The sequence below is a fragment of the Triticum aestivum genome, chromosome 2A (assembly GCF_018294505.1).
Source record: "Triticum aestivum cultivar Chinese Spring chromosome 2A, IWGSC CS RefSeq v2.1, whole genome shotgun sequence".
In the NCBI taxonomy this organism is placed as follows: domain Eukaryota; kingdom Viridiplantae; phylum Streptophyta; class Magnoliopsida; order Poales; family Poaceae; genus Triticum; species Triticum aestivum.
Window position 1 is genome coordinate 94,944,995 of NC_057797.1, and position 13,024 is coordinate 94,958,018.

Consider the following 13,024-nt stretch of genomic DNA (forward strand, 5'->3'; position numbering starts at 1 on the left):
AAAATCCTCCTGCACTGTGGTTGGAGGCACCTCTAGTTTTATTTTTAAGTTTTTAGCAGATGATGTAAGTGCTATTTGATTTATTTTTTAATAAAGCTAGCACTGAGGTCTTCCCGTCAAAAAAACCCTTTCTATGGGAGCCTTCTCCTGGTGACTGGTCACCACTTATTGGGGTTTATTGTTTTTTAAGGCTCGTTAGTGTAATCTGATTACTACGCAGAAATACCAAGCGTTATTAGCTCAATCTCAAGCGTGGATCCAGCCTCCACATCGCGCGTGGGGCTGCGCACACAGGCACGACGCCTGCCTCGAGGGCCGAAGACGTCGAGAAGTAGGTTTGGCCGGCCCTTCGCGCGGCGGGCGCTCGCTGGTGCGCCCGACGCCGCCCAATGACGATGGCTTTCGGTGCGCCCTTGGTCCACCCATCATGGACAACCTAGGCGGTTCGTCGGGGCACGTGCCGCCTGAGCAGATCAAACGGCACTGAGAGGGCCCCGCAGCATGCCACCCGGAAACTCATCGACCGGTGGGCAGTGTCGCCCTCGAAGAGCCCTAGGAGGCGGGTACTACAACATTCTTTACAGGAGTAATGACTTGCAACAGTCTTAGCTTGTTTTTGCAAAAAAGATACACACTCAAATTGTGTTGCCTCAGGCTCTGCATCCTTTTTACTGCATCACGAGCATTCCTAGCAGAAAATATGTCTCCCAACATAGCACACAAATGAAGCCATGTAATTTGTTCCCGATCGGAAGTGACGCAGCTTCGCTGCTTTTTTTTTTAGAGTTCGCCGCGCACCAGCATTGACGAACAAGGGTTTCCGCCCGCTTTGTATTCCAAAGCAACCAACCGAAACATCCAAGGATAGGTGCTGGGGCGGAAGCAGCACAGGCACACCCAAAAGAAACGAAAGAGAAACAACAAGAGAAAAGAATGCCGACAACGGCGGATCGACGGAAACGAAGAAGCTTCACGACCACTGCGCGGAGACCGGAGAGCAACCCGTCCGGGCGTGGCCTCCAGCTCCTCCGTCCCGATTTTTTTATTAATAATAAATAACAATGCTGTAATTCCGGAACTAGTAATCATAAGTTGGAATTTTGAAAAATAAAAAGGACGCCATCAATAGTAGCGTCCTGGTCGCTGTTGCAAACCACGTCCGCGCCTGGACGCTATTCTTAGCAGCGTCCAGTGTTTGGTTCAACCTGGCCCAAAAAAGTCCTCGCTTTCGTCTGACCCAAGGGCAATTCTGATGCGGCGACCCAAACTGACGCATATTTTGTTTGTTCTTTGTTCATTTGGATCGGTCAGGCGGATGTCAATGTCCGTTTTTTTCCGAGGTTCAAAGATGCGAGCAACACGGATGAACGCATTTCACATTTGCACTGGATTTCAGAAAATTTTAAAAATAAAAACAGCCAACAGAAGTCAAATTTACATTAATTAAAACTAAAAAAATTAAATGAAAAGATTAGAAAAAACAGTCAGCGGCAGGCAGTAGATCTAGGCATGGTTGTTGTCCTCCTCCTCCTTGGTCAGGTCGACGTAGAACGGCGTCTCCTTTCACAGGAATACATGCTATATTGGCTGGCAGTGTCGCCGCTTGCTGCGCCACCAGCTGTTGCTTCTCCTGCCGCTCAGCCTTCATCGCACGCTCCACAGCCTACCACTCGATCTTCTCGTCTATCGTGCCCATCCACATAGGCGTGCATGATATACAACGGCAACGTGCTCGTCCACGACCATGATTGCCCAAGCAGCGGCCATGGCTCCTCCACAGGCTCGGGCGCTGGTGGTGCTGGTGGTGATGGGGGCATGTTGGTCACCCCTACGGCCGCCCATTCAACCAGCGCGTGTGCAAGGCTAGGCCACCTGGCGAGCTCCTTGCACTCTGGCTCCTTGATGGACCTCCTTGTGGCCTGCTCGAGGGCCACAATGTAGGCCTCCTAACCCCCCCCCCCCACCATGACCGGCAGTGATAGTGGAGCGGTGAGCGCGCGTGGTTCACGGGGCACACCCTTGAAGCACGACCGACGAACCACGCGTCCTAGTTCGGCAAATCCACCGTGTACGTTGGGTCGTGGCGAAGGTCATCCAGGAGTAGAGCACGACGGTGCTGGATTTCCATCAGCTGTGTGCTACCTGAGTCCGGCACGGTCGGCACCGGAACCCTATCGAGGTTGAGGTGCCACCCGCGCGGCAGGTTCACGTCGGGCTACGACACCGGCACACCATGCTTCTAGAAGTGCTAGCAGTGGTGCACCGACACATAGAGGCAAAAGTGCGACCGCCGACTAAGATGGACTTATATGTTATCATAAACTAACCAGTTACCAATTGTATTGTCCAAAAGTAACAACCTAGTCACCTATATAATGTACACTTGTAACCGTTAGATAAATTGTATGGAAGACCAAACAAGGGAGATTCAACAAGGCCATGGAACAATTCACATGCTCCAACCATAGGCCGAGTGGATGATCCTAATGATCAGTGAATGATCCTAATGACAAGCGGCTTGTGAGATGATGTTGCTCCTCTAATGATTGGTGATGTCTGTGCTAGAGCTTGCTTACCGCCCAGCAAGGTAAGAAGTGATGGCTGCAAACGTATTAGAGTATATAGTTCATGAAACCTCTATCTATCAGAGAAAAACAACTCAGTTGGGTCCAAATCAGAGCACCAATCGAAGGGCATGACTAGACGCCATCCGTACTAGCGTCCAGGCCTGGACGCCATCCGTACTAGCGTCCATCCTGGACGCTGTTATTTCTATCGTCCTTCCTATTTTTAAAATTTCCACCAGCCCTTTACCAGTTTCGGAATTACAGAATTATCATTTACTATTAATAAAAAAATCGGTCCTCCATCTGCTGGCTGGGCTGCATTTTTTTATAGAAGAAGCTGCATAGTTTTATTCTTCTTTTTTTTTGAGAAAGAGCTGCATAGTTTTATTCAAGCAGTGGAGCTGAAGGATTAGGCCCAATTTGGAGGAGGAGAGTGGACGGGCTGGAAAAGGATGGGTTGTCGCAGTGCTGGAGTGGGCTACGTCCACTTTTGTGTGTGTTTTTGTTTTTGTTTTTTTCTACAATTGAAGGTGAACAAAGTGCTAAACAGAGAGGGTTTTGGCTGTATTTTGTCTATACGGAGAGCCTGTTTTTCAGAAAAGTTATATAGGCATAGAAATTTTATAATTTTGACGTGAAGTATAAATTTTCAGACGAAGAGTTAACCATTTGAATAAAATAAGATTTGAGACATGTCATGCGGCAACAGCATCAACTTTCTGCGCATGTTTGCGAATCAAAACGGCTACACGTATCTAGACACATGAACATAACTTTTGAGCTCAAACAAGCTGCCCGTAAGCCCAACCGGTATACATTTTAAAGCCGGTAACATGTGAACAATATGGTAACCGGCATATTAACGGATGATAACTTCTGAGCTCGGAAGAGAATGCTAAAACAGTCCGAAGGAGTTTAAGTTCTCATCGTGATAATTGTCTGTGAATAGCCCGGTAACTCACACATAAATAGCCTGGTAACAAAATGGCAACACCCAACTGAGATAAGTTTTGGAGCCCAAAGCAGCAGTACGCAAACAGTATGGCAAGTGGCAACTCACATATTACTGCATGTTAACTTCATAGCTGAGAATAAGATCGAGAGTTTCTCCAATATATGGTAGCATGGGCACCAATGGTGGACCAAGGACTAAAGGTTCAATACTTAAGTTTCTCTTCTATATAAGAGATCTGCAAGCACGAATTAAGTTTGAAGTCGCCGATGCTGCTGCTGCTACTTAGTGCACGAATGCTTAATTATTTACAGACTTGGTTACTGGAGTATGTTGTTGTTGCTGCAGTGCAGATCGATCGCCGAGCGGTTGCTCAGATCAAACCATCATCCTGGCTTGCGGTTGCGGGGGGGTCATCTCCATCTTCACTCCCGCCCGGACGGCCGCCGGCCCTGCAACTGCAAGGAGACGAGCAGTTCAGAGGCGGTTACATCTGTATTCAGATTTCAGCAGAGCATAAACACGTAGGAGGTTCAGATCATCTCTTGGCACAGATCAGTGAAGAAGAAGAAGAAGAAGAAGAAGAAAGAGATCAGTTTCAGTCTTTTGTTTTCAGACCTTTGTATTTCCGTTAGAATGCTGCCACGGCCAGCCCGCCGCCGACGAACACCGCGGTGAGGAAAGGATGATCGTTCATCAGCTTCCCTGCAGCCATCGTGATCAGATCAAAATATTTTCCACGCCGGCGCAGTAAGAAGAAGAGGAGGAGTGCAGTGTGCTCTGCTCACCGAGCCTTCTGAGCGGGGGCACCCGCGCCGGCGCAGTGGAAGTGACGGTGGCGGTGGCGACGGCGACGTCGAAGCGCAGGTAGCAGTCGAAGCCGACGGCGGCGCCGGCCACGCCGTCGCGCCACGCGTCGAGGCCCCAGCAGCAGGTGTCCCCCGCCCGCGCCGACTGCCGGGGGCACCAGGACCACTCGCAGGTCTCCGCCACCCGCGCCGAGTACTGCACGCACCACGCGCACTCCGCCGCCGTGCGGTCCTGCGCGCACTGCGCCAGCACGCGCACCGTGCTGTTCTTCTTGTAGTCGCTCGCTGCGGCCGTCCAGTCCATGGCCACCAGCATCCTCGCGCTGGCGGGCGCGACCGGCCCCAGGCGCCACGCCAGGTCGGCGAGGCTCTGCAGCTCGGGGGACGAGCTGGTGGCGAGCGCGTCGGCGCCGGTGATGACGCGCGCGCGGAAGTCATCGTAACTGGGCGAGGACGGGTTGGTGTCGGCGTAGGACGCGAAGCAGGCGTCCGTCCAGACGCCGGCGCGCCGGCCGCGGGCACCGCAGGCGTCGGTCAGCTTCTTGGCCGCGGCGGCCAGGCACGCGCGGCACTGGGACGGCGTGGCGTACCCGAAGCAGAGCCCGCGGACGAACGCGACGTCGCGTCCGACCACTCCGGCGGAGCGCAGGGACGCGAAGCCCGTGGGCACGGCGGCGGCGGGGAGGTTGGCGAGGAGGGAGAGCACGTTGGCTTGGAACGCCGTGGCGTTCTTGGCGCTGCTGGCGTTGGCGTCTGCCTGCGCGTGCGGCGGGTGGCACTGGACCAAGGTGGGGATGACGCGCGGGCGCTCCCCCGAGTCCGAGGCCGCGGCGGCGGCGGCGGTGACGAGGACGAAGAGGAGGAGGAGGAAGGGAGGCGTGGAGCCCGCCATTGCCGGTCTCGTGCTCTGGCGCTCGCTTCGGCAACTGGTGAAGTGGTGAAGTGGCGATGGAGGTAGTAATAACAGAGCAGAGCAGGCGGGGAGTGCAGGACAGGAGACGAGACGCGTCGGAGGAGCTTTGGTGTTGGGCGGCGCCTTCCGCGTAGCTTCGCGCTGTACGGCGAGTCTGCTTGTGACGAAAATGGAGAGACGAAAGAAGAAGAGGACCCGAGCGGTTTTGCCATTCCGGGCGTCTCCCTCCTCTCATCATACCTGCCTGCTCGCTCGCTTTATCACCCTTTGAACATGCAATGCAATGGCAGCCCGCGTGAAAGAGCAGAGGGGAGACTTGCTGCAGTGTGCTGTAGAAACTAGTACGCGTTTCCTAGAGATTCTAACTAGAGAAAAGAAAAACACTCAAGATTACAACAAATCTGAGGAGGAAATTCTCTTTCAGATGGTTCCTCAAATAACTTATGTATATGTATCTGAGTATGTATGTATGTAAAGCATACACACTCAAAATGTGTTGCCTAGGCCCTCCATCCTTTCTACTGCATCATGAGCATTCCCAGCATATATATATATATATAGCACACTAATGAGGCCATGGAATTTGTTGCCCCTGAACCAGGAAAATGCTCTCCCGCTAAAATGAGTCATCAGCAAATTGACCCAACCCTTGTTTAGCTGCTTCAAAAATCTTGAAGAAATCAGAAGAATAAAACCAAGGATTTTAGAAGATAATAATATCATCAAGAAACAACCAGCAATACGCAAGACATCAGAATTAAACGACATCCATCCCTTCCTAACATGAACTGGACTTGTTACTGTGTAGCAGCACCACATTCACAGGCATACAAATTCATACACCTATGTATGTATGCAGGAATTTCCTACACCCCCTACCCCCTACTCCTGCACTGATACGAGATGCTACAGCCACAGGTTGTGCAAAACAGGGAGCCCTTCAGCAGGTATCCCTCCCCCTTGCGCTCATGCATGTTCACCACACGGGACAAAATTACATGCACTCGCAGCACACGCTACCGTAGGGGAAAACCACCACTCTATCAGACTATGGCCCAAAACCTAGCATAATGCGCAGCTCCTCAAGGCGCAGCTCCTTTTCCTCCTTGCCTCCTACTTTCTTCCTGAACGCGCCGCTGATCAGCCGCTTCTTCCTCTCCTGCAGCTCCAGGACCCTCTCCTCGATGCTGTTCTTCACGATGAGCCGCACCACCTTCACCGCTTTCTTCTGCCCAATCCGGTGCACCCGGTCCATGGCCTGCTCCTCCGTCCCAGGGTTCCACCAGGGGTCGAACAGGTACACTGTCGACGCCGCTGTTAGGTTCACGCCAGCTCCTGCAGCCTTCAGGCCAGCCAGCAGTACGGTTGGGGCATCGGGGCCGACGGCCGCAAACTCCTTTATAACATCTGACCTCTTCTTCACGCTCATGGTGCCGTCAAGACGTAGTATTTTGAAGCCTGCTCTTTTCAGTGGTCCTTCGAGCAGAATCAACATCTTCTGGAACTGGGAAAACACGACAGACTTTGATGAAGGGTCTTCCTTTTGTGACCGCTTCAGTAGCTCCAGCAGGGCTTGCACCTTGGAAGAGAGAGGTTTGTCAGACTCAAGACTGCCCGATTCATCGTCATCAGGATGTTGTACCGCCGGAGCAATAAAGAGGTCGTCTTTCGATAGGGAGCGCCGACATATTGGACAACGGGAACTGGCGCTCTTGAGGATTTTTAGGATGCAGGTTTGGCAATATATGTGAGTGCAGCTTGTTATAACAGTTGTAGATGGAGGAGACAAGCAAATTGGACAGTCAAAGTCCTCTCCATCAGCAACCAATGAGGCAAGCTTCTTCAACAATTCGGGGTTCTTAGACACATCTGCAACAAAGGTAACAGATTTCTCTATAAGTAGCAACAAAGATATTTCCAAAGTGAAAAGTACAAGAACAATACAACAACAACAACAACAACAACAACAACAAAGCCTTTAGTCCCAAACAAGTTGGGGTAGGCTAGAGGTGAAACCCATAAGATCTCGCAACCAACTCGGCTCTGGCACATGGATAGCAAGCTTCCACGCACCCCTGTCCATAGCTAGCTCTTTGGTGATACTCCAATCCTTCAGGTCTCTCTTAACGGACTCCTCCCATGTCAAATTCGGTCTACCATGCCCTCTCTTGACATTCTCCGCACGCTTTAGCCGTCCACTATGCACCGGAGCTTCTGGAGGCCTGCGCTGAATATGCCCAAACCATCTCAGACGATGTTGGACAAGCTTCTCTTCAATTGGTGCTACCCCAACTCTATCTCGTATATCATCATTCCGGACTCGATCCTTCCTCGTGTGGCCACACATCCATCTCAACATACGCATCTCCGCCACACCTAACTGTTGAACATGTCGCCTTTTAGTCGGCCAACACTCAGCGCCATACAACATTGCGGGTCGGACCGCCGTCCTGTAGAACTTGCCTTTTAGCTTTTGTGGCACTCTCTTGTCACAGAGAATGCCAGAAGCTTGGCGCCACTTCATCCATCCGGCTTTGATTCGATGGTTCACATCTTCATCAATACCCCCATCCTCCTGCAGCATTGACCCCAAATACCGAAAGGTGTCCTTCTGAGGTACCACCTGGCCATCAAGGCTAACCTCCTCCTCACACCTAGTAGTACTGAAACCGCACATCATGTACTCGGTTTTAGTTCTACTAAGCCTAAACCCTTTCGATTCCAAGGTTTGTCTCCATAACTCTAACTTCCTATTTACCCCCGTCCGACTATCGTCAACTAGCACCACATCATCCGCAATGAGCATACACCATGGGATATCTCCTTGTATATCCCTTGTGACCTCATCCATCACCAATGCAAAAAGATAAGGGCTCAAAGCTGACCTCTGATGCAGTCCTATCTTAAAGTACAAGAACAATGACAGACACAATTGTGTTGCAGCATGATACAGTAAGGTAAGTAAGTCAGGGATAAGAATAACTGGACAGAGATAGGAACAATCAATTTCATCATTCCTTGCTTGTTACAGTGGCAAACGTAAAAATATATTATCAACAATAAGCTGAAAACAATATATTCATGCTGAATGCAAACTTCATTTTTAGAGCACGTGTTAAATTGATACCAATCATCATTCACAATATTATAATTGAGTCAAGCAATTCCTACAATCAACCAAGGTTACTAAAAAGGATCACTACCCCTAAATATTCAACCTAACTTGAATGGGATTTGAAAACGATTTAATATTTTCTGGATGATAGCACCTAAAGTACGAATTTTTTTTGCCACCCTGATAGTACCAAAATTTTCTGCAAGGTGTGAGAAATTTTTCGCTATGCAATGGTCTAGGGATATTGCTGCAATATGCAAATGTATTAAGTGCTTAGAAAGGTTTATCGGCAAAGCTACCATCACTATTGTGTACTGTGGACTTGTGGTAACTGATATCAAGTTCTAGTGAAAAATTAATCATAATCCCGTTGCAAGGTAACTACTCACTCTGTATCTTATAACAAGAGCAAAAGCCTTGCAATATAACAAAATTATTGATTAACTACCAATCCACTTACTGACATTTGTTCGCCTTGAATAGATAAACGAACAGCATTTAAGTACTTTGCTAGGTGGATGCTAATACAGTACAACGGTCTGTTTCCTGAGGAAGCAAGACAAAAGTCCATTCAGATACTAATATACTAGTATAACTCACATGTGATGCTTCTTTATATTGTAAGTGTCAAATGTGGCAAATGAAATATCAATTCTGTCTATACTAATATCATCATAACAAAAAAGCATGAACACAAAAACACAGAAGTCCATACCTTCAAGGGTGTTGGCAGGAAGCCAGGATTTAATGTCGAAAGGGCACAGTGCTACATCATTGCAGAGCTGGCGTAGCCTCAGAATCAAAAAAAGCACGGTTGAGTAATTACGCAATATTGAATCTCTGTCACCAAACTCCATCATTTTGTTTCTCCCTTCCGATTCCATCTGATCATAACACTCCCGTTCCTCTGCAGAAAGCTCAATGGAACACACTACAACAGTTTTAGGTGGAATGCCTATCACACTCTTGCTTCCACACTCTGTTTCTTTGGTTCTGCGCAATGAGATAGCACCTAGCAGGTTCTGCAATACATAGAGAAGAAATTTACCTTGCAGAAATGAAATACAGCATCAATTGTTTGAGATCCCATTCAAACACCATTATACCAGCACTAACTATTTTTCCCAAATGAAGAGTGCCAAACATTGAATAGCAAAATCGAAATAATGGACAATAAGATATACATGTAGGCGCGCTATGATCGGCTGATGGCAAGTAGTAAGAGAATTTGATGCGCAAGAGCCTATACAAATGTCAGGAACAAAACCTATAGGAAGATATGTACTCCAAGCAAACAGCATGAGTAATAATTTTCTAATCCTAGGAGCTGGTCATCACCTTCACTGTTCAAAAACATTTGATGCAACTTGCTACAATTCCTAGTTCTTTACAATTGCAAAACGACGAAAATGGTGTGATGAGAAGAAAGGGACAACCGCCTTACTTGTAATCGTGACAATCCAGCCTTATCCCCTTTCTCCAGGGGACGCTGGATTAAGCTCTGCCAGTAGCTCTTGACTGAGAAAGGCTCAAACTTCAAAAAAGCCATAAGCGGGAACAAATCCAAGGAGCTGTTCTGAATTGGCGTCCCTGTGACTACCCACCGCCTCTGTGCATTCAAAGCAGTCACCGCCTTGGTCTGCAGAGCTGCAGAGTTCTTGATAATATGGGCCTCATCCAGAATCACCCGGAACCACTCGATATCGTTCACAGGTGAGCCCTCCTGGCCAAATTCTGTGCCCAAGACGCTGTAAGTGGTAATCACAATGTCATACTTCAACAGCACCTTCTTATCTTTTGTTCTCTGCCCATGGTACATATACACCTTCAAGCTGCCTGCATTCGTATGCTCCTCCAGTTGTGTCACCCAAGACGAGAACACCGAGGGCGGGCACACCACAAGTGTCGTCCTCGATCCCTCCTCCGCATCATCGATCTTCCTCCTTTTGGTCCCTTTGGCCTTCCCCCCTCCGACATTGCGAGCTTTACTTCGCGCAATCAATGACAACAGCGTGAGCGTCTTGCCAAGCCCCATATCATCGGCGAAAATCCCGCCTCTCAGTGGTGGCGGCCTCTGCTTGGCATTCTGGCTGGTAAGCACATTCTCGTAGCCCCCATTTTTATCTTCCTTCCAGAATGGCGGCAGGTCACCGGACTCCTCCCTGTGCACCAGCCATCCCAAGGCTACCTTCTGGTGCTCGAACAGGTCTGACACCACGACATCCTCTGGAGGCTCCATAGGCTCAATCCGGCTCTCCCCTTGCTTCCCCACACGCGCGAACAGCTTATCGACATCCCGGTCGGATTTCTTGGTCTGCTCTTGCACGATGGCGGACTGGGACAGGGCGAACTCGATGTGGTTCGGGTCGATGAGGACGAGGCCGCTCTCGTCGACGGCCTCGCGGACGATGGCGGCGGCGGCGGGGCGGGCGAAGAGGTGGATCTGGCAGGGGAGGTTGTAGAAATTGTTGCCGGCCTTGGAGGACCGGCTCCCGGGCACGAGGACGTGGGTGTTGGCGACGAGGAGGGAGTCGAGGAGCGGGGCGAGGACCTTGGCGGTGCGGCCCTCGATGTGGCCGACCTGGCGGCCGCGGCTGTTGTGGACGGCGATGGCGTTGCTGTCGTAGCGGTTGAGGGGCTCGCGGATGAGGGAGGGCCTCTCGCCGCCGCTGAGGGTGCCGCTGTAGTGCTTGAGGCCAACGATCTTGGAGACGACGAATCCCACGAGGTAGGGCTCGTTGTCGTCGTCGCCGCCGCCGGCCCCGCGGGAGGAGGAGGAGGAGGCGGCCATGGTGGCGGCTGCGGAGGGAGGAAGGAAGGGAGGGGTTTGAAACCGAAAAGGCGGTGGAAGCGGAGAGGTGGGGAGAGGTTTGGGGTTAGGGTGAAGAGTGGGGAAATTTTACCGACCGCAGAGGATGGATGGGTCGATGGGACTCCACGGGATATACCTCGGTGCTCCCGGTGGGCGCACCCTGTATCACTGTATGCAAATTTAGTACTGTAATTCTAAAAAATGAATTTTTTTAATCAAACATGATCAAGATCAAGTACTGTACTTGTATAGAAAAATTGGCCAAAAAATGATTTACATTGACTTCATGGCAAAAAAAGAAAAACAAATCTATGACTACAATATAGCATGAATAGCATTTGTATATAGCGTTATTTGTCAATTTTTTGCCGAATCTTTTTATATGAATGCAATACTTGATCATGTTGATGCCAAAGAAGTTTCAGAATGTTTTGAACTTTTTTTTAGTTACTAAATTACTTTTGCATATAGGGTGCGCGCGCAGGAGCACCAGGTTCTCTTCCGGGAATCCAGCGCCTCTTAATTCGTTTCTCGGGGATTACAGCCGGTCTTACCAAATCGGCCCCCCTAAACGTCTGCGGATGCGTGTCCGTGGACAGTGACCGGTCACCCTTCAAATGTCCTCTTCCACGGCCTTCGACTGGGTACCTTATTAGCAAATCTTCAAATTCATACAATTGCATACAACGTAAATTTTAGTCTAATCTTCGCCGACGCCCGTCCTTATTATTTCCTTCCGTGCCCATGTCTGATAGTCGTGACACCCGCGAAGTGAAGGTTCGCTCGGCGGCGAGGAAGAGTAGGACATGGGACCCGGACTGGCCCACACGAGACATGAGATGTCGTCGTCTCCCATGCCCCCTCTTCCTCGTCGGAGCCCCCGGCCTGGATGTCACCGATCGACTGGAGCCTGGAGGTCCACGATAGAAGTAGACGAGGCGACCTCATGGTCGGATATTGGCTCCACCACCATGCGGATGCGGCGCCAGTGGGTGCTAGTCACCTATTACAGCACCACGCCGCGTGCAACCCTGTCTCCGCGACCTCGGCCCAAGGGCTGCAACTGCCTCATGCACCCTCTTCCTCAGGCGGCGGGCACTCCGCTCCATAAAACCGGACGAACTATGATGCATGCCGGTGTTTACCTCCGATTCAAAGCCCGGTGCCGCGAGGAAGATGCGTGATACGTCTCTAATGTATCTATAATTTTTCATTATTTCATGCTATTATATTATGGTTTTTAATACATTTTATAGTATTTCATATTGTCTTTCTCGACTAACCTATTAATCTAGTGCCTAGTGTCAGTTCTTGTTCTCTACATGTTTTTGGTTTTATAGAAAATCCATATCTACGGAGACCAGAATAACTTGCCAATTTAATATGAATTTTTCAGACAACGAAGGATCCATGAAGCATCGGGGGAGCACGAGAGGAGCCAGGGAGCCACGCGCCCAGGTGGGGCGGCTAGGGCCTTGGTCGCGCCCCTAGGTAGTGTGGGCCCTACTTCCACCGCCTTTCGTCCATTCCACTGCCATAAATTCTTGTAAATAGAGAAACCCTCTGAGATATTTTTATCCGGTTTTTTTCTGCAGCTGCAAGTTTCTGATTCGAGGAGATCCAATTTGGAGGCCTGTTCTGGAGCTTTTTCGGAGGGGGGGTCCATTACTGTATGCTTCTTCATCAACCGTACTACCTCCACGACCATGTGTGTGTAGTTCGCTTAGGACCTTAGGATCCATATTAGTAGTTAGATGGCTCTCTCTCTCTCTCTAAAGGAAATATGCCCTAGAGTCAATAATAAAGTTGTTATTTATATTTCCTTATATAATGATAAATGATTATTATTCATGCTA

At 49.8% G+C, this 13,024-nt stretch overlaps 2 protein-coding genes across 2 annotated transcripts; both read right to left on the bottom strand.

Annotated features, from left to right (window-relative positions):
* Positions 1 to 3,460: 3,460 nt before the first annotated feature.
* On the bottom strand, positions 3,461 to 5,792 carry LOC123187768 (uncharacterized). Its single transcript, XM_044599695.1, has 3 exons — positions 4,308 to 5,792; positions 4,138 to 4,224; positions 3,461 to 3,977 (listed from the first exon to the last, which is right to left on the bottom strand). Exons 1-2 carry the CDS (start codon positions 5,218 to 5,220, stop codon positions 4,151 to 4,153), a joined length of 987 nt encoding a protein of 328 aa, XP_044455630.1. The 5' UTR covers positions 5,221 to 5,792; the 3' UTR covers positions 3,461 to 3,977; positions 4,138 to 4,150.
* A 203-nt stretch (positions 5,793 to 5,995) lies between these two features.
* Positions 5,996 to 11,267, bottom strand: LOC123187767 (putative SWI/SNF-related matrix-associated actin-dependent regulator of chromatin subfamily A member 3-like 1). The gene is made up of 3 exons (XM_044599694.1): positions 9,801 to 11,267; positions 9,072 to 9,378; positions 5,996 to 7,110 (listed from the first exon to the last, which is right to left on the bottom strand). The coding sequence occupies exons 1-3, from the start codon at positions 11,145 to 11,147 to the stop codon at positions 6,290 to 6,292; spliced, it is 2,475 nt and encodes an 824-aa protein (XP_044455629.1). The 5' UTR covers positions 11,148 to 11,267; the 3' UTR covers positions 5,996 to 6,289.
* Between the last annotated feature and the right edge of the window lie 1,757 nt (positions 11,268 to 13,024).